Source organism: Strongylocentrotus purpuratus, unplaced genomic scaffold, assembly GCF_000002235.5.
Source record: "Strongylocentrotus purpuratus isolate Spur 01 unplaced genomic scaffold, Spur_5.0 spur5_scaffold_2, whole genome shotgun sequence".
In the NCBI taxonomy this organism is placed as follows: Eukaryota; Metazoa; Echinodermata; class Echinoidea; order Camarodonta; family Strongylocentrotidae; genus Strongylocentrotus; species Strongylocentrotus purpuratus.
The window spans coordinates 38,229,971-38,250,727 of NW_022145605.1; the positions used below are offsets into that span (position 1 = coordinate 38,229,971).

At 37.1% G+C, this 20,757-nt stretch overlaps 2 protein-coding genes across 3 annotated transcripts in view; both read right to left on the minus strand.

The window, feature by feature from the left end:
* Positions 1 to 12,896, minus strand: part of LOC589172 — a 26,274-nt gene extending 13,378 nt beyond the window's left edge. Inside the window, exons 1-15 of one of the 2 annotated variants that reach the window (XM_030992364.1) lie at positions 12,795 to 12,896; positions 11,898 to 12,141; positions 11,174 to 11,338; positions 10,050 to 10,261; positions 8,511 to 8,736; positions 7,507 to 7,623; positions 6,765 to 6,843; positions 5,712 to 5,836; positions 4,257 to 4,357; positions 3,247 to 3,519; positions 2,663 to 2,758; positions 2,280 to 2,397; positions 1,629 to 1,708; positions 781 to 904; positions 297 to 395 (exon numbers count right to left, since the gene is read on the minus strand). In XM_030992364.1, coding sequence (XP_030848224.1) covers positions 297 to 395; positions 781 to 904; positions 1,629 to 1,708; positions 2,280 to 2,397; positions 2,663 to 2,758; positions 3,247 to 3,519; positions 4,257 to 4,357; positions 5,712 to 5,836; positions 6,765 to 6,843; positions 7,507 to 7,623; positions 8,511 to 8,736; positions 10,050 to 10,261; positions 11,174 to 11,338; positions 11,898 to 12,038 — 1,956 coding nt within the window. In that variant the 5' untranslated portion in view covers positions 12,039 to 12,141; positions 12,795 to 12,896. Of the gene's footprint in view, positions 1 to 296; positions 396 to 780; positions 905 to 1,628; positions 1,709 to 2,279; positions 2,398 to 2,662; positions 2,759 to 3,246; positions 3,520 to 4,256; positions 4,358 to 5,711; positions 5,837 to 6,764; positions 6,844 to 7,506; positions 7,624 to 8,510; positions 8,737 to 10,049; positions 10,262 to 11,173; positions 11,339 to 11,897; positions 12,142 to 12,512; positions 12,686 to 12,794 lie in introns of those variants that run through there. The other variant, XM_030992365.1, reaches the window with a different exon arrangement.
* Positions 12,897 to 13,888: 992 nt separating this feature from the next.
* LOC115918845 (putative defense protein 1) lies at positions 13,889 to 19,876 on the minus strand. The gene is made up of 5 exons (XM_030992368.1): positions 19,786 to 19,876; positions 18,310 to 18,529; positions 17,346 to 17,583; positions 16,603 to 16,664; positions 13,889 to 16,116 (listed from the first exon to the last, which is right to left on the minus strand). Exons 2-5 carry the CDS (start codon positions 18,521 to 18,523, stop codon positions 16,028 to 16,030), a joined length of 603 nt encoding a protein of 200 aa, XP_030848228.1. The 5' UTR covers positions 18,524 to 18,529; positions 19,786 to 19,876; the 3' UTR covers positions 13,889 to 16,027.
* Positions 19,877 to 20,757: the final 881 nt, after the last annotated feature.

The window sequence follows — 20,757 nt, forward strand, 5'->3', positions numbered from 1 at the left end:
GTATGAAAATGTATGTAAATCATGCCAAAGATGACCACACCCCCCCCCAAAAGAAATACAAGCACACTTGTTTCATATATGTTGAACTCTTCCATTACTACAATTGCAAACAATTTTAACTTCTATCTCAACCTTACAGGCGTAAGTTAAACAGATCGAGGCAAAACGTTTACTATATTAAAAAGGTGAAATTATGTTTTATTATTGCTTTTATGCCATATATCTACATGGATTTTGATATGACAGCAACATCAGTATTAGATGTAATTAGGATTGGGACCTGGTCTTGACTGTACCTTGATGTTGAGATGTTTGAGGTAGGCCAGGGCATCTTCATTTAGACCAAGTTGGATGGACAGACAGATGAGGTCCAATTCCACCAACTGGACAACAGTCTGGTATACAAGCATAAACAAAAATAAAATAAAGTCTTCATTTCTACACTTAGAAGATGTGATAAGCTTTACAAAATATATACATTTTAATGCAAATATCTTGTGAAAATAAATTTACACCAGCAGTCTAGGGTTTTTTTTTTCTTACATTAGCAAATCATTGGGAACCATAATTTTCATAAAGAAAATATATATTTAAATCTTTTTAGCTTTTTTTCAACCAAGGTTTGTTTTAAAATGCCATTTGCAAAGCATTTACTTAGCAACATTACACATAAATATCAACTTTTGAAAATAAATGAGGAACAATCGATCCGAAAGATAATGTAGTATGGATTTTATTTGAAATTACTCCTCTATGATTTTTATATGGTGTATATCTTACCTGAACCTCCAGTGGAATGATTGTGACCTTTGACCCTTTGTCATCTCTCTGTACTCTGGTCATTCTATCTAGTTTGAGCTTGAGGAAGTTATATGCTGCTACCTGATCGGAGCATCTCTCATGTCTGATAAAATATGACAAAAATTAGGCAGTTATGATATTTCCTAGGCAAAGCACAAATTTAAAAATAGAAATACTCTTCAGCAAATTACACTTTGTACATAATATCACGATGGGCATTTTTTTTCTTTACAAACAATAAATATTGCAAAACACCACGCTGGCTTACTGTTTGACCAGAATTAAACGTCCCAAAGATTTATTGTTGTTGTTGTTGTCATTGTTGTTTTATTTGTTTATTATTTTTTCAAATGTATTTCAAAAATAAAATACTTAGTTTCACATATCATAACAATTAATAATGAAATATGAGTTACTCAGCAATAATAAATGGAGAGTTGATGGGCTAGTCGTAGGTAAATACTAACTGTATCCATTACATGTCTATACTACAATTTACAAGAACAGTCAACAGAAATCATCATCAACTACATTGAATACAGTTGTGGGATGTCCAAAAATCAGGTGAAATAGATACTTTTCCAGTCAATTTCTGTGTACCATTGGGTTAGATAACTATGGGTGCGTTCTAGGCCAGAAAAGGGATGATCAACGCACTCTAGTACTTATCTTGGACTTGACTTAATTCATGTACAGTTCCATTTATTTCTTGTTTTACTACATAAATCACCAAAGTGTGACATGTTACCAGTTCACGTAATTGATAATGGAATGCTAAGATCCCTTTTAAAAAGCCAAACAAGAGCTTGGTCATTCATAATACTTACAATGTGGGATCCAGTACTGTAAGGAGACTCTTCTTGTATTGCATGAAGAGCTTTGTACCCATCTCTTGGTTATTGCTCTCCTGGAATGAATATGAAAAGTCACATACTCTTGACTAGCTATTAGACAATGCGTCTGTATCCTCAACAATTGTAAGAAAGAACTGACAACAAATAAACAAATACCTCTCTCCTGAATCTATCAATAGGACTGATACTATATCATTAGTTGCAATTTTCAGAATTTTATAGGTTAAAATTTACTGCAATTCTTTCAATAAACAATTTTAGCTGTTTTTTGTCAAAAGGTTTCAATACTTGCCACAGTGACAGAGAAATAATGCAAAATGCCAAGTAGTTTGTGTTCAAATATTTCCCTCAGTGCAATAGATTCCAGGCTTAATTATTTAGTAAAAAATACATAAAGGATATGGTTTGGGCTGTAAACAGATTTTAGGATGGGTTTAAGAATAGGTATGGTAATGGGCCTACATGTAAGTTATGGATTCATTAAAAAACATTAACTTGATCACATAGCATGTATTTCAGCATCTGTCATATAGAACCTTAATATTTACTGCACGAAAACCAAAATGCAGAAATGAAAAGTAGTGTCACTGGGAACGTCTTTGAGGTTGCAGAGTATATACTAACCTTTTGCCGTACATACAAGCGAAGCAGTGCATTCAGAGAACACGCCACATGGAACTGACTAGCTGTACTGCGTAGGAAGCGATAGAGGTCAACCAACTCTTCTGTCTTGTATTTGTTTCTAGTAGAAAGAAAGAAAAGTATACAGTTTAAGTACACCCCAGTCTCCACTGGACCTTCTCTGCAGAGTTACAAAAACCGATGAAACTTGGTAAATAAATTCCATCAACATATTTCAGGGAATGTCCAGGTTCTTATATTTTAGAGGAGAATAGAGAAATCTTGGTGATCTTGATTTTGATAGATAAACCTGGATATACAGTCTTAAATTCAGCATTTTGCTGCAGTCATTTCATCTTTCAGAATGAAATCATGGAAAGACTTACCTATCCATGAGTACTATGAGAAGCAGAATATTGACGATTGTAGAAGCGTCTCCTTTCAGAATATTCAACCTTGCTAGATCCCTCTCCCAGGAATTCCTTGCAACAAAAATTAAATAAAAGGAAAGAATCACACCTCAGTAACACTTCAACTAATAAATATAGTGCAAATAAATATTGATCAGAAATATGATTCTCTTATTTGTATATATTACATTCAAATGATATGCTAAGCCAATTAAATTGGTATTTGAGATAAAGACACCTTTACCATTTTCCTGGTACTATAATTATCAAACTATTGATGGCCGAAAGAAGCAAAATTTTCATGAATCTTAGGCAAAGTAAAACAAATGGCATGAAATGAAGTAATACATAATATAAAATAATATAATATATTCATTTGTAAAGCGCAATAACTACTGGTATGTGGATATATTCTACTGTGCTGCAAGAGCTCATAAATGTTGTGCTATACATACTACATGAGCAAGTGAGTTTTCAGTCTGATTAAAAATGTTTTAGGAAGACTCTGTACAAAAAATTAATCTCATCAAAATGAACCTTCAACCACTTTCTAGTCTTACCTCACTGGTTCTTTGATATCCTCAGCCATGGTGGTCAGAGAAGCAGGCTGCTTCTGAGTCTGCTCCTCTCTCCTTCCTCTCCTCGTGCCGAAAGACTGGTTCCTGGTCTCGCCCCTACTTGGGCCCTCGTTTCTTGTCGTTGACCTCGTGGCTGCACGCCCCGTCGGGTCGTGGTAGCGTTTGAAGCCAGCGACATAAGATTCAGCATCTGCTTTTCGCAGGAAGATGGAGGAGAAGAGAGTCTCGTAAGGGTGCTCTGCAAAGCTGCTGAACCTGTATCAAACCAAAATGTCAGAATCATGGTTAGGGACATATCAATATGTCCTCAGCCATGTTTTGTATACATTGTAAACATATTGTATGTTGTTGGAAATGAAAAATAAAAACGAAATGAAATATGAAAAAAAAACAATTATTTTGAAATAAATCTTGTCATTAAAGTAATTAAAGACCCACTGCACAACTTATAGCTACTTGCGCCATCTATATAGCAAACAATGCCTAATTGGTGCCTGTTGGTCCCCCATGATCCTATTTTTCTTATGTTAATTGACAGCTGATTTGATGAGATAACCACCTGTCAATGACCTTGGTAAAGGGTCTAATGCCCCTGGCCAAACTTGAATAGATGGGCTTTAAATCATGGTTAGGGAAATATGAATATGAAAAAAAGAACATTATTTTGAAATAAATCTTTTATTACAGTAATTAAAAACCAAAGAACTAGCATTCAGTTCGACGGTGTGGGTCCTAAATCCTCTATCAAAGCGAAAAATGTAGAGTAATTCCAACAATATGTAAACATGCAGGTATTGCATGATATGAACTTTAGAAAGAAAACTTCAGTGTAAAGAAAATCTCCTCACGCAGTCAGCAGAATTAGCAATGGGTGATGTGGGTACTTATCAGATAGCCTCTTTTCACATATCAAAAACATTAAATGTCTGATTGCTGTAGATTAACTTCACATTCAGATAATTCAAGAACATGAAGAAGTCAAAATGTCTTACCTTTCAACTCCTGTGTCTTTGTCTGTCTCGATGAAGTGGAAGATGTATTTCTTGGATCCCTTTTTGTACTCTCTACCTCCTTCATTCAATGCATATATAACCTGTAATTAGAGAGCGTGTTCATTGATTGAACAAACTGAACCAGTTATATGAAATTAACACCTTATATTTTAAAAAAAAAATGGTCACAAGGTCTACAATCAGATGATATAAAGACCCCCCCCCAAAAAAAAAAAAAAAAAAAAAAAAAAAAAAAAATACAATATTGAGTTCTGGTTTAAAAAAAAAAAAAAAAAGTAAACAAAAAGTGTAACCAATATTTTAAAACAAATATTAGAAAATAAAATACAAGATAATATATAAACGTTTAAATAGATTAGTAATGAATCAAATAAATAAATATATGAATAAATGAATTAATAAATAAATAAATGAATAAACAAACAAATACATAAATAACCAATTTCCAGGTCTACCCAACAGTGCTGAAAGAAAATGTGTAACTGCTCAGTAATAAGCAAAATCATGATATCTAGCATTCCATGAAAACATAAGACAAGATCAGCAGAATTTGTTTTCTCCCTATAGTTTCTAGCCTATCCAATATGCGTCGGGCTCTAAAAGTATTCTAATCGCGTTTATTTGGAGCGTGACATCAGCGCGGGCGTCAGCCAGCGCGCCTATCTTCACTGGTGCATGCGAAAAGTTTTATTTTCTTTTATGTACCATGTTTCGTTCGTAGAAAATCTACGAACCCCCTGTAAAGCTCTTTCATGAATATTTATGTAGCATGGACCAATATAGGCCAATGAGCGATGGGGAACCTGGAGATGATATTTGATTGGTTGAATCAAAGTGATCGATCACCAAATAAGGCTAGTCTTATGAATCATGCATGAGAATACGCTCGTCACACATACAATACACATATATGAATAATGATGAGTTGACCAGTGATGATAGGCGTGTGGATGCACAAATAGAGTGTAATTTTTGTCCAGTTAAATCATGAAAAAAATGAATTTTGATAAACTATTTATATAAAAATCAATAGTTATGAAATACAATATTCAGAAAATAGTATCAATTCTTCAAAATTCATAAAAGTTTTTGGGAAATGTCATGCACGCAATATGATACAAATCATATAACCTGGGCAAAGGCATGGGGAAATCAAGTTTTGGGGGATAAAAAGGGAAATTAATAGGATTAAACCATATACAGTAATTGACAAGTTGTGAGGACATGACGTCACAAACTGATAACCATCTTGGCAAATTGTGTTGTGATTCTCATAGTTCCATAGTTCAACCCACTTTTTCAAAAATTCATAACTTTGTTATTAGTTATCTGATTTTGCTCAAACTTTTTTTGATTGGTTTGTTTGATTTTTCTGCTTTTATTGAAAGCAAGTTATTTTTGGAGTGGACTTGCCCTTTAAAGGGTTAATCTCACCTTCATGACGGGAGGATTACGCTTCTTGACAGCTTGTTCCACAGCAGCAAAGAAGGCATCTTTCTCCATCACGACTCTCTTCTTGTCCCATAGTGTGGGCTTGCCATTAGCAGCTGTTACAATACCTTTGTGAGATAAATATATATTGTTATTTGCAAATTCATCAAACCTTAAAAGGTCTTGAAGATCTGCCAGTGGAATTTCATAGCATATATACCGGTAACTCAAAATTTTTTGGGAATCAGTGTTCTAATTGTTAATGTAGTGGTAGTTACATTATAATTTACCCGACTGCTAAGAGTATTAAATGCTTATTAAGCAACTGGAGGACAGACGGCTTTAGGTCCTCTCCGAGAGACCTGTTAATGAGGCTTAATGCCTTACCAAAGGACACTAGCGCATCGCCTTGGTGTCGAACCAGGGTCGCCAGATTACGAGACCACTGCTCTACCAATTGAGCTATCGAGTCAATACGTAAACACTATATATTTCTGCACTGTCTTGAAGATGCTCTGCTGAATTTTTCTCCATAAAACATGAAAATAGATTAGACTTCATGAAAACTAGATGCTGGTAGTCTAATCTAAATTCCTCATATGAATATGAATCCCAAGTTTATGACACACTTTTCTTTACACATTTTCTTGACACGTACACTGTAGAGGTGTAATAGTTTAGTGGTTAGAGCGCACTTGATCGGAAATGCAACTCCGTACCAATTAGGCCAGAAATGGGGACCTGGTAGGATGATGAAAGCTTATTTTGTGATAGTAATTGTCATATACAATCACAGTGAGTAAACAGTATAGGAATACTCTTCATGGAGTGGAGATGGTACACATTGAGTCCACATCAACGAATCTCATGACCGGGGAAATAATATGAGTATATTAGTGCTTAGAAATGGCACCTTGTATCAAGTGCCATACAGATTCATACTTATTTTTCCCCCAATCAAATGATGAACAAGTGTTGTACATGCTAGTTCTTATTTTCACTCGGGGATCTTCCTGTTGATTATGATCAATGTTTTTGATGAAATAAGAATCTTACAGAGGAAGCAGTGTGGACACTTGCTAGATGTTATTCTCTTGACATCTTCCCTTAATGTCTTAGAGAACACTCTTAAAGCCTGTAATGAGAACATAAAGAATAAGATCAGTTTATTTTTGTTAAATCAATAACTTTCTTATAATTAATTTCCAATTGGGCTTTAATGCTCAAACTTTCACTGACCTGTTTCTGTTCTGCTTCCATTAAAATCAAATGAAATCGAGGTGGACTTCCCCTTTAAATGGGACAGCACTACTTGTAGCTACTTGCGGCCTCTATTCAGCAAACAATGCCTATTAAAGCAGTGCCCGTTGGTCCCCCATTGTCCCCTTTTTCTTATGTTAATTGAGAGCTGATTTGATGAGATAACCACTTGTCAGTGACCACCCAGGGAGGTCTAATCCTTCCTGGCCAAACTAGTGCAGATATAGGCTTTAATATCTATCATAATTCATATTCAATCGTAAAAACAGAATGACTTAATCCATACAATAAAGCTAATACCAGAGATCCTCGTTCAATTAATAGTGAAACATCTTCAAACATTCTCAATCAATAATCAGAGGTGGCATTATGAAGTGCCATATTTGCCTACCAGATTGCACATGCATTCTCTCTTGATAAGGAAAATCATTTTGATGAAAGCAAAGTAGGCAGGATGCATGAGCAATCAAAAAACCTTCATGCACAATGTTACAGGCATTGGAACACAATTTCAGAAACAAAAGGAACATGATCTTACCATATCTAGCCTGGTGCCATACATCATGAATTCAAGCCTGAAATCAATGGTAGGTGGGTCCGGATAGAATGTCCCACTGAAGATGGCAGGACCAGTCAGAGCTAGTAATATATCACCCTGTCAATAGAAACAAAAAATCTTCAAATGTTATTTACAGTCCTTAGTAAAAGTTGACAAGATGAAATCATTTCCATTGTAGTCATACAATAGAATACGAGAACCCAGCCCCCCCATATAAAGCAATTACTCTGAAACATCTACATTTCCTATCAAAGAATCTATGTTGAATTTATATAATTTATCTATCACTAATTATCATATGTTGTGTTACATCTGATTCACTAAATTATACAAATGCCACAAGAGCTATTATTTCCAAGCTTAAGATTTAAAGATGACGTTCCATTTAAGATGATAAATCTCAAATCCACAGTAGTTACACAACTTTATTACATAGTTCTCTAAATCTTCTACATAGTTTATAATTTGAAATTTGGATTTATCACAATAGACATTTTTTTACGTTTCCCGCTGTCTTAGCTATCTGTGGTGGAGGTAGGAAAGAAAATAGCAAGAAGTAATCATGACTTTGGGCCAACTGTCTATAAAGACATTGTTTGGTTTCCCTTGAAATTAAGGAAACTGTTATATAAAGACCATCTGTGTAAGACTGTGTTTCTTGGGGTCTCCCTTAATTGAGTGGTCTTTATTATACAGATTTACTGTACAGGGTAACCTGTATATAAAGACCACCTGCTTGCTCACATTTTCCCCTTCTAGTCTCCCTTAAAGCAGCCTTTGTAAACAAGTTTCTAAAGTCACCTGTACACGAAACCCATATGTTTGTAAATACAACTTTTCTTAATTGTCAGCTGTCTTTGAATACAGGGCTTTATTAAAGTGAACCTGCACACAAAGGCCTTACGCTTGTAACAACTGCTTTTCTTGTCTCCCTGAGGTGGTCTTTACGTACAGGTTTTACTCTATAATACAGGATTATTTACCTTCACACCACTGTCCTCTACCTCAGCGATCTGTGGCGGAGCAACAGACGACAAAAGCCAGGAGTAATCACTGATGACCTTGGGATCAACGGCATGGACAATGTCCTTCAAACCCCAGACGTTGGTGTGACCCTTGACCCCCCATATCACCGGTGTACTGGTCTTCTGTAAGGGGTTTGTGAGGATGGCAGCGATGGATTCTGGCGCCTCTCGGTGCATGTGGAATCTGGAAGAAAATGCCAGTGTGATAGATACGACAAATTACAAACATGAACATCATAGTTGATAACTGCTAGCTGCTTGAAGTTGTTTATAAGGGGGTGTAGCATGACGAGACTTAGTGTCTTTCCCATGGCCTGACTCGGGGTCAATTGGGTATAATATGACAAAGGACGATGCACTGAAGCGCAGTATTCACGTGTGTGCAACATATATGTGTGAACGCTAGCTAGTGCGCGCTAACTGTTAATCAAGTCAATTCGTTTACGTGCAGTTGTCCAAAAGAAGTCATAGATGGCGTTAACACTGGTTTGCCATGCTACATCCCCTTCATAACCTAATGAAGAGGAAGTTGGTAATTTAGCGCTCAAGTTAATGCAGTCACAAACTATACAGTCAATCATCAACAATGTTACTTAATTTGCAATTGTCTATAGTGAATAGATCACAACCCAAGCCAAGATCATGCAGTTAAGCCAATAGTACGCATTACCTTTCTTGCCCTGGACCTGAACTTCAGATCGGTATTATGTAAAAGAGGTAATTTTGTTTGGTTATAGAGCTACCAGTTCAGCAGCATAACAATCATGCAAAAGACCGTTTCAGACGGAACATACCAATGGAGCCATGAAAATAACTCTAAAAGAATGGTTCCCTCTAGTGCTGTAGTCAAACGTTTAACCGTCCGGTATCCGACCGCCCATGGCGGATTCCGTTTTCAATTGGATGGTTTCGTTCTGCCGTTTAAAAAAAAAAAAAAAATTAAATAATTTTATGCCCCTCCACCTGGCACAATGCATGGCAATGTCTCCCAGCTCAGTAATCTGTGTGTTGACTCACCACTCCAAAACTAGAACAACACTCCAATTTGTCTGTCATCTTGGTTTGAAAGTAATCTTTGTAACAGATCTCAATATGTAGTTTATAATAATAATTCATCCAACTTTTACACACGGCGTACCACAAGCCTTGGTTCTATCCTAGGTCCTCTACTGTTTTTAATTTACATTAATGATCTTACACATTCTTCTAAAAACGACATCGTTACTATTATTTGTGACAAGTTCACAAGCACAAATCAGCGCCTTCAAATGCACCTCGCAGCTAAATGAAAGTCCTTTCCGCTTTTTCACACGGACCTGGCTTGCTGTCGGTCAAAAAAAAAAAAAAAAAAAAAAAATTGTTTTAATTTTTTTGTATAAATCATAAATCATTTAACCCAAAATCGTCTGTTTTTGACTGGCGGTTAAACGGAATTGGAGATATCCATGATGTTACGGCACTAGTTCCCTCATTGACTCTAGGAAAAACACTACTTACGCTTCAGCGAGGTGTCGCAGCCGCTTTAAGAAGGCTGGGTATGGATTGTAGGGTAGGTTTGGGTTGGTTAGTAGTCCTTGACAGAGGGATAGCATATGGGCATGGACGAAGGCATCATCTAGATACTGTGTAACAATGTTCATCTCGCTGGCTGCCATGACGTCTACAGGAGGGTTGTAGGTGTAGCGAGGCTTGGGAATATCACTGGTCAACTGAATAAAGCAAAACAAAATGCGATTTCATACTCACCTAACAAAATGTGTTGATGTACAGTACATTGAATCTCGAAAAGTATGTCATGAAAGAGTATTAGGTCATTACGAACATTGCTTGCTTATCTAAAGCATCACAGGTTTCGAAAGCTATTAGGAAATGCACAACATGATGATTGCAAGTATTGTGTTATTCATGAGGCTCTGGGAGGCAATGGCTTGCCTTATTTTTCACTCGTTGAGGACTTATTGTTGCGGGAGTCCCATAGAAATTTGAGAACCAAATTCCATGACTTTCCATAACCAGATAAGTATCATTTTTGTATAGATTGTGGTATCCAAGCGGTATACGGATACTACGCTCATTGCCAGTTTAAACTGGAAGGTTGCTTTAGCTACACACAGCCCACACCCATGATCCATTTCCATGGAAAGTGGGATATATTGTTCCATCTTTCCAAAGCAGCTACTGTGAAAAGTGTTTCAGGTGATGAGAGTCTGGAATTGGGAATTATTAGTTTATATGACATCAAAATTGGATCAAGGAGTGTTGTGGTTGAGTGGTTTAAGGCACTTGACTGGAGATGCGAAGGTCGAGGGTTCGAATCTCGACACTGCACTAATATTCTTTGGCAAGATATTAACCTGCACTTGCTACTCTCCACCCAGGTGTTAAATGGGTACCCGGTAGGATGTGACCATCATTGTTGGTCAAACAGTTTTTGAGCGTGAAGTAATGCCTGGCTGGAATGCTCCCCAGGGAGTGGAGATTGTGCACACAGTATGTGCAGGCAAGTATTGAATGCAATGACCGGGGTTATAGTATATTTGTAAAGCGCTTAGAGACATTTGTATTAAGCGCTATATAAAAGCTAAATATTATTATTATTATTATTATTTGTCCATACTCACTGCTGTAATGATTGAATTGGAGTCTGATCTATCTTCATCGATGGTGCTCAGCTGATCTTGGAGTGTTTCCTTACGGCTGGGTCCAGGAGGCTCCGCAGTAGACGCTCTTGTGCTCCTGCTTTCAGTTCGACGTCTAGCTACAGTTACCATAGGCCGATACTGTGCCTGCATCAAGAAAGTTCAGATTTTTTTCATGAAGTTCTTAACCCTTTGCCTATGTGAACTTATTGTGCACGTACTTAGCCTAGGGACTGAAATAATTCAATAGTCAACAGGTCAAGTTATTATTATTTTGACTAGAACGTTTTGAGCTTTGTCTGAAAACAAACTTTCACACCTCACATTTGCTATAATATCAAGAAAATCTGTCCTCAAAATTATTGTGATTTACTTTTTCTAAAATCTCTTTTTTAAACTTATATATATTTCATTCATTTCCAAGTTAAGAGTATAACAAAAGTTACAACTACGTAAGATAAATGTACATGTAGATCAGTGCAGTGTGTTTGGGTATTATTTAATTCGTTAAGCTCTGAGTATTTGTAGGTGTTGTAGTTTCATCTTTTTTTCTTTTTAAAATGAAGAAAATCTTCTTTAAAAAATTTAAAAAAAACTGTGCACAGTCGGCAATTGTGGACAGCATACCATATACACATTTATTTTGTTAATCAATGAATCTTAAATAATCAACCAATCAAAAGGTCATTCATTCATTCATGCTGACCTTCTTGAGGCCCCTGAAACTTTGATTGCGATGAAGATTGGTGGATCTGGAAGCCATGCTTGGTGGTCGGGTGCTTGTGGCTCCATCTCTACCTCCCGTCTGGGCCCTGGTAGGGGCACGAGAAGGACCGTTGCTTGACATTCCGAAGTTGCAAGGTGAGTTTTAAAAGACGCCCAGTGGATCTGCACTCAATGTCACACCATGTTCAGTAGTTCTTCAAATGTCCTGTGTAATTTCAGTAGATCTATTAAAGTAAGAAAGTTAAGAAACAATTCAAGATTCAAGATTACAATGGTAATAATGACAGTTATAATTCAATAATTGTAGACCTACACATGTATACCATGCAGTGCTAATCATCTATGTGTTTCAAGAGAGCTTTAGAAATTATCAGAGTAAACTCTGCAAACCACTCTAACTGTTAGGTCTAGGTCTAGACCCTAGTCTTCTTTGTCCTCTCCAGAGAGAGTCTTCTAGATCATCTTCGATCTTCTTTCTTTCCTTTCTTTTGAGCTGAGGTTTGTTCTCCTTGTACATTTAGTCATCATCATCACCATCACTGTTTCTATTTTGCCTGTAATATCTGCACTTCTAACGAAGCACCTTGCCATCTACCGTACATTAAGCCACCAAGGCTGATCATGCATGCATAATCCGGCACGAGCTTCCCCATTCGCATTCAGAGTCCGAGGCCGTTCATTCGGCGTGCCGCGTCGTTAAAACACCCAGTCCCACTAGCAACAAATTATGTTTGTGAAATTAACTGATTTAAGCCCCCAGAATCCCGCTCTAAACTCATGAATGCTTGAGCTGGAACATATATTGTACATATGTTTGGCCTATATTCGATTCAAAGTAAATTTACTGTAATTAGTTGAAAATGTAATCTTAACTCACCGAAGAAAGACAATCATAACAAATCAGTGCAGTCTCGCGTCACTCGTTTCCAGGCCAATTAAGAACTAGTCTCGATACCAGACGTACTTCATGGCGCCACCGTACCCCCCCCCCCCCCCCCCCCCCCTCTCTCTCTCTCTCTCTCTCTCTCTCTCTCTCTCTCTCTCTCTCTCTCTCTCTCTCTCTCTCTCACACACACACACACACGCACACACACATACTCTCTCTCTCTCTCTCTCTCTGTATCTATCTCTCTAGCTAAACATATCTCATTCAATTCGTAGCACACTAGCACTTGTTATTAAAATCGAGATTTATGCTGAAACAAGGCCCAGGCGCGTACGCAGGATTTTTTCAAGGGGGGGGGGGTTTTAACATTTATAAATCGGTCCGAAAATTTCGCAACGACTCAGCCAGCCGCTGAATAAGCGGGGGGGGGGGGGGGGGGGGGGGGGGGGGTAAGAGGACACTTTTTTTTTTTTTTTGGTCTCGAAATTTGGAAATTTGACATTTTGCTCCGTTGGGGGGGGGGGTAAGGTCACCTTTTTTAGGTCGGCCATGGGAATAATTTTTTTTTTTTTTTTTTTTTTTAATAATTAAAAAAAAAAAAAAAAAAAAAAAAAAAAAAAAAAAAATCCAAAAGGGGGGGGGGGGGGTTTTAGGTTTTTTTTAGGGGGGTTTACACACAAAAAATTTCCAAAGGGGGGGGTTTAACCCCCAACCCCCCCCCCTGCGTACGCGCCTGACAAGGCCCATGTTCAAGTTGGGGGGGGGGGGGGGGGTTCAAGGTATAAATCTGATGTATGAGAACATTGCCATTTAGTGAGTGGGGATGGGACCGGGGGTCTCAGTCTTGTAGAAATTCTGTAAGCATGCGTGACAACAGGTTTTCCAGACACCCCCTAAACAAGGATATCTTCTAAAGCCAAAAGACACTCTAAATGAGGATTTCGCATGGTTTTTTCTCGAATTCAAAAAAGTGTACTCTTTAATAAGTAATGTAAATTCGTAGCCCCTTGAGCATTTCAAAGTGTGATAGGGATTACCATTTAAGTTGTTGACAATGTAAAATAAATCAAATTGTACTTTTGATGTAGAATTCACAATGTAAACATTTTATTTCAATATAGAAGCAACAACATCAACCTGTACACTTCCAAATGGGTTAATGCGCAGCCATCATACGTCCTTTCTTTGAAAAAAAGAAGAATTACATTTCAAATTTGATCTATTTCAAATAAAGTTCATGTAGTGTTTACAAAAAGTGCACAATGTACATTGAACAGTTAATATTCTAATATGCACGTGATATGCATATACCATGTGATGCCCCTGTTTACGCATTAGTGGTCACGTATGCTTACAGTATTTATATTTTACTGAGACCCCCGGGTCGAGGGTGTAAAATCACCATGTTTTCACGTTTCCTTCCCCCTCTTGCCTCCACCCGGTTTCTATAATGAGTTGGGATCCTCCTATGCGGGCTACGCCACTGCATGGCCACACCCAATTACTCAACAGACAATATCGATTTGATATCCAAATAAACAACGATCAGTTGGGAATATTATCATTGACCTGCCCGTAAAATTAGGTCGCTAATAGAAAACTGATGTGCTAAAATCATTGATCAGTTTTGATTTTCCTTTGTCCGCAAATTTGTTTCTATTCAACCGTTTTTTTTTCTTCTTCAGATTCCTAGTGCAAATGTTACCATTAGGAGCGTTAAATATTCTACAAATCTTTATACGAGTAGAATCAATGCATACAAAACGAAATGACAGTCATTTGTAATTGAAAAGGATTACAAATTAAATTTGTGATTATTCTTATTCTCATCTTGGAAATTAATGTTTAGGATAAATTGCTTACTTCATCGGAGATGTACACCCTCATAGCAAAAATAAATACGTCACTAGATCACTATTGAGCTAACAGATGTATAATCTATTAAAGATGTGTAAAATATTTTAACTAACATTGCTTCATATAAGAAATTGCTTTTTAAGGGCACGGCATTCTCCCATGTGGGGTCATAAAAACAATAATATACTGGGTTTATATAGCGCTCAATGCATCGACGGTGTCTCTATTAAAGCGTTTTATAGACATATCATCGGATTCAGGCTTGCCCGCACACAATGTATGCACATTCTCCACTCACTGGGGACCATTTATACATGCTAACACTAAGCGCCATTTTACAGACGCTCACAATGCTGAGAAAACTACAATAACCTTCTCATTCTACCTTTTACTCATTTGACACCTATTTTTTTTTTATAACTTTAACTTGTGCAGTGTGTGATTGGAGAGGGAATTTTTTAACGCTGGATACGCCTCTACATTTTAATCAAATTGTTTATCTAATATTCCATTTGTATTGCTAAATTATCATCATTACTCTTATCAATCATTCATTATGATCATCATCATCCTTATTGATATCATTTCGCGACCCCGTATCTTCCTCGTCATTTTATTTAGCAAAGACAATGAGCATTATTAAAACAGAATACGCAACATAATTTGAGGAAAGTCATGTCGATGCCTTAAGAAGAAGAAATAAAGATTAACTACTTGAACGAATACAGTTTACTTATTGTCTTCTTTTCCAATCCATGAGGCATAAATAAAATGGCATTAACAATTACATAAAGCAAACAATGAACTTTAGTTACAATTAGCTACGATGGAAATGGCTTGAGTTAAGATGACTGATATTCACCACATCTAGACTAAAGAATACCATCATTCTTTTTTCCTTGAACATCATAGGATCAAGAATTCTTGTAAAGAAACAAAATGGATATGAACACAATAATATTGTGTTAAATCTTGGGCCAAGAATTCTCGTAAAGAAAAAAAAAAAGAATATCATCATCATTGTGTAAAAACCTAGGAACAAGAATCCTTGCAAAGAAAAAAATAAATATCAACACTATTGTGTAAAACCTAGGGCCAAGAATTCTTGTAAAGAACAACAAATGAATATTATCACCATTGCGTAAAAACCTAGGGCCAAGACTTCTTGTAAAGAACAAAAGGCGAATATCATCATTCAAGATTGTCTAAAATAATCTTAATCCAAGAAATCTTTTGAAGAAAGTGATCAATATCAACTCGGCTTTCTTATACATCTTATTAAAAAGAAACGAATAACATTATGATTGTCTAAAAGCTAAGGCCAAGAATTCTCGTATAGAAATAAAAATGAATATCAACACCATTGTCTAAAACTCAAGTCCAAGAAAAGTTGTCGAGAGAGAGATGGATATCATGACGATAGTCAGAACGAGACTGCTTGTCAGTTTAGTATCAGCTGAATTGGAAACAAAATAGAAAAGAAACGGAAAAGGAAGATTATCTGAAAATGTTCTGAATTATTCACCTTCAGCAGGAGAGCTTTAGTATTAAACAGACCCCCACCCGGCTCCCCTCCACCTCCACCCTCCAACAATTAATCTTGTCTAGATTTTTTAACACACAAAGGTGGCTTACTTCGTTCCATCTATTCTTAAAGCTTCACTGCACTGCTTATATGGCGCCCTCTATATAGCAAACAATGCTTCATCGGTGACCATTGGTCCCCCATGATCATCTTTTCTTATTATTGAGAGCTGATTTGATGAGATAACCACCTGCCAGTGACCATGTAGGGAGGTCTAATTCCTCCCGGCCAAACTAGTGCAGTGGGGCTTTAACGTTGTATTTTGCATGCGCCTCGATCATCTACTGGAAAAACTATGCGCCCAATATTGATCTACAAAATCAAATTACTCAATTTAGATGAAGCCAACATACTTACCACTGATAGTTGACGAGGTTTGTTTGACCCAATAACTACTGTAACTCTCCACAAATGTGGCCCTAAAAAGATAACAAATGAAATTATTTTTTAGAACACCTAATACTTAATGTTGAACAATTTAAAAGCTATTATACCCACTCATCAGTACTTCATTGTCCTACTGTTTTACTCTGCCTTTACCAACCAAAGACATGCCAAGGAATGTTGATGTGAATAATGCTCTCTCTCTCTCTCTCTCTCTCTCTTATTCCCTTGTCCCTCTCTCTCTTCCTCTCTCTTATCTCTTCCCCCCTCACTCTCTCTTTCTGTGTCTATCTCTTTAACTTTACCCAAGAGACATTCTCTTTCTCACTATTGTTTTCTTTATGTCCGTCTTTTTTAAAATTCCTTCTATATCTCCATGATAACACAGCTTTAATGATTATTATTAGCAATGCAAAATATTATTCTAAAGGCTTGATTTTGTATTGAAACTACATGTATAGAAAATACCTTATAAGATTATATGTGCTATATATCAAGATGAAGGAGGAAGAGTTCGAGGAATATTTAGTGACTTATGTTTTCTTAAGAACTCAAAAAAGAATGTAACCCCCGTTTTAGAACTACATGTAGTACATGAAGTAAATACATGAAGATATCAATTTCTACAGATTATTATTTCTCCAATTATGTTAACTTCATTATGATCACTCTTTTGTTTCTTTATTCTTCATTCATGATATTGTGTTCATACTCACGCAACGTAAACGGCGTCATCAAAATCTTTCGGAGGTGTCCACATGAATTTGTTGACAGTGCCTTTCATAGTTTTGTCTACATGTGTCACGGCATTGTCTTCCACTCCTGCGCACGACACAGTCTTGAACTTATCCGCGTCCATCACGGACCACGTCCCCACGATAGCGTCAGTGTCATTGCGTCGCATCTGCATGAAGATTCCCTTGAATTGTTGTGATTGGGTAGCGTTAATTGTGACTGTGTGGTAAAGATAAGAATCCAGAACAACCTCATTTAGTGATTAAAGTGAAATCCCCTCACGCCTCTACCTCCACCAAACCCATCTCCACTAATCAAAATTCTAACTGAGCAAAGATATCTCCTTTCGATCTATTTATACTAAAAATTGGTCCTCATACAATTTTTCAATAATACAAAAAAAAAAAATAATCTCTGATTACTATCAGGCCTAAGCATCTCAGTGTACCGAATGAAGATAGTTTATGGGATGTGCACTATGACATACTACTCCGGCGAAATTCCTACACCAAACTAAATACGAGACCAGACTTCACACCTAAAGACCTAGATGATTTGTAAATAAAACCCTTACCCTGACATTTATCTTTGACGAAATAAAGCCCGATAAAAGTCACCGGAGCAAACTGTCGCCTTAGCCAATGATTTGTGTTTGTTTGTTCGTTTATTAACCTGGTGCTTTAGTTTCAGTTTCAGTTTACCGTTTAATATCATATTTCAAGATTTCACAAAAATGTACAATTATACATGAATTTTATTTACAGAGACAAAAAGAAACAAGAAAGTGAGTGCCCCATTCCAGTTTGATTGAATGCATTAAATTTATTTAAAAAAAAACTGAACTAAAAAGGAGATTGTAATATAAAGGGGCCCATGGTGAAAGCTATGTTTGTAAGTTATAGGTCCTTTTGACGAAGTAAGTTCGCAGGAGAAAATGTCACCTACCAGAGAACTTTTTGCCGGGCATGTACTTCATCTTGGCGGGAACGATGGAAAAGGGGCTCTTTGTAACCTGAGCTGATATACCATGACCGGGTATCATGGTATCACATATTTCAGGATTGGAACCAACGGGAGCGCCATTAGACCGGGCATCGACATCAACGATGACGAGCATGACAGCCAAGAAGACGAAGGCTTCTCTCCTTGCAATCTTCATTTTCAGCTTTACACGAGAGCAATGGTGGAAGTGATTGTTATCATCATTATAACAATGAACAGTTTTATCATCATTATAACAATGAACAGTTTTATCATCATTATAACAATGAACAGTTTTATCATCATTATAACAATAAACAGTTTTATCATCATTATAACAATGAACAGTTTTATCATCATTATAACAATGAACAGCTTTATCATCATTATAGCAATGAACAGCTTTATCATTATTATAACAATGAACAGCTTTATCATCATTATAACAATGAACAGTTTTATCATCATTATAACAATGAACAGTTTTATCATCATTATAACAATGAACAGTTTTATCATCATTATAACAATGAACAGTTTTATCATCATTATAACAATGAACAGTTTTATCATCATTATAACAATGAACAGCTCTATTTTCATTATAGCAATGAACAGTTTTATCATCATTATAACAATGAACAGTTCTATCATCATTGTAACAATTTGAAAATCAACAAAACATTAACAAGACTCATAAATGCATAAATATTTCGCCACTGATTTCAGTCAATGTTGCTGCTAGGTAGATACAAAATGTAAGGCAGGTGTGGTTGTAAACAATGTCATAGTGTGGCTTCAGTCATTGCAAGGATACTGGCATGATTGGGGATGAAATGCGAAAAAAAGGCCGACCATCGGTATGACTGTGAGGTAGATGTGGGACGGGCTTCTCGGTCTTTTTTACTGTTTCTTTTCCTTTTTTTTCCTTTTTTTTCTCTCTCTCTCTCTCTCTCTCTCTCTCTCCCTATCTCGCTCTTTCTCGACCTTCATATCTCCCCTACCCCTTTTTTCTCTCCCTATCTTTCTCTCTTTCTCCCTCTCATGAAGACCCGTGCACTAGATCGACATGTTGGCCTTCTGATCACTTTCCAGAAGGTTTGCTAGACCAATATTGTCGCTCTCGTGGGCCGTCGGTCTCTAGGGCTGTAAACAAGGTGCATACATATAAGATGCAATTGGGAATACGTTAGTTAAATATATTCTCATGTATGAACAGTCTACTTCACAGACTGCATGGTCTACAATGGGAATCGACAAACGCAATGCATGCTATTTCTATCGATCTTCAACAGTTCAATGAGAATACAAATTATATCTACCTAAACATATATCTTGTTACCAGACACAAACAAGAAATGTATTGAAAAACTGCCAATGAACTCGCAAATAATATTTTCTTACAAGTCAGATTCATTTCACGAAATTGGATTTACTCACCTGTGATAATAACACTTAGCGCGAGATCGAGAAGAAGAAGAAGTATTGTGTGCAATAAAGTAGGACGCACGAACTGATGAGCCTGCTTAGAAAGTTGTCAGTGAGAGTATCCTTGAACAGTCTCACTATATTACCAGTGTATATTGGTCTATTGCAGGGGCGGCGATTCCGGGGGACAGGGGGGAGGGGGGGGGGGGGACACATCTCCCTCCCCCAGAAAATTTGAAAAATTGCACAAAAAAGGTTATAGCATATACTGACTAAAGACTGCAAACAATTTTAGGCTCTCGAGGGCCCAAGAATGCAGCGTTTAGACAAATAAAAATGCAAAAATCTTCTCCCTCGCATAATAACTTTCAAAGTGTACGAGTAAATATTGTAGAAAAGTGAAGTGTGAAAAGGTATATAAAGTTTTTACACTATAGTTTTGCAAAGGAATGTAATTTTTTAATACAACAAAAATTCAAAAACCTGTGAGGGGTAGTCATTTATGCTCCCTCGCACTTGCGTAATGGTGTGTGTGTGTGTGTGTGGGGGGGGGGCAGTTGCTATCCTAATAAAATTCAAACGTGGTGTATTTCTGATTCGATACCAGTGATTTAAAACTGTTGCTAAAAAGGCATGATTTTTCCCTGAGCTTCTAGGGGCTCTGCCCCCTGGACCCCACCAAGGGTCCTAAAGCAGTCCCTGGATGCTCATCCGACGGTAATTAAATGCCTAAAACCCCTGAGCTTCATGGGGCTTTGCCCCTGGACCTTACAAGGGTCCCTAAGGCGGGCACCTGGATGCTCATCTGACCGATATTAAATGGCTTAAACCCCTGAGCTTCATGGGGCTTTGCCCCTGGACCTTACAAGGGTCCCTAAGGCGGGCACCTGGATGCTCATCTGACCGATATTAAATGGCCTAAACCCCTGAGCTTCATGGGGCTTTGCCCCTGGACCCCACGCCAATTTACGCTCCACTTGCTTC

What these genes read in the sequence shown, in the direction of transcription:
- LOC115918845 (XM_030992368.1), bottom strand. Translation starts at nt 18,523, where the DNA reads ATGAAGATTGCAAGGAGAGAAGCCTTCGTCTTCTTGGCTGTCATGCTC. An exon ending in GCCCGGCAAAAAGTTCTCTG is followed by an intron (nt 17,584 to 18,309) that starts GTAGGTGACATT and finishes TTTACCACACAG; the next exon opens with TCACAATTAACGCTACCCAA. An exon ending in AACCTCGTCAACTATCAGTG is followed by an intron (nt 16,117 to 16,602) that starts GTAAGTATGTTG and finishes TTTCCAATTCAG; the next exon opens with CTGATACTAAACTGACAAGC.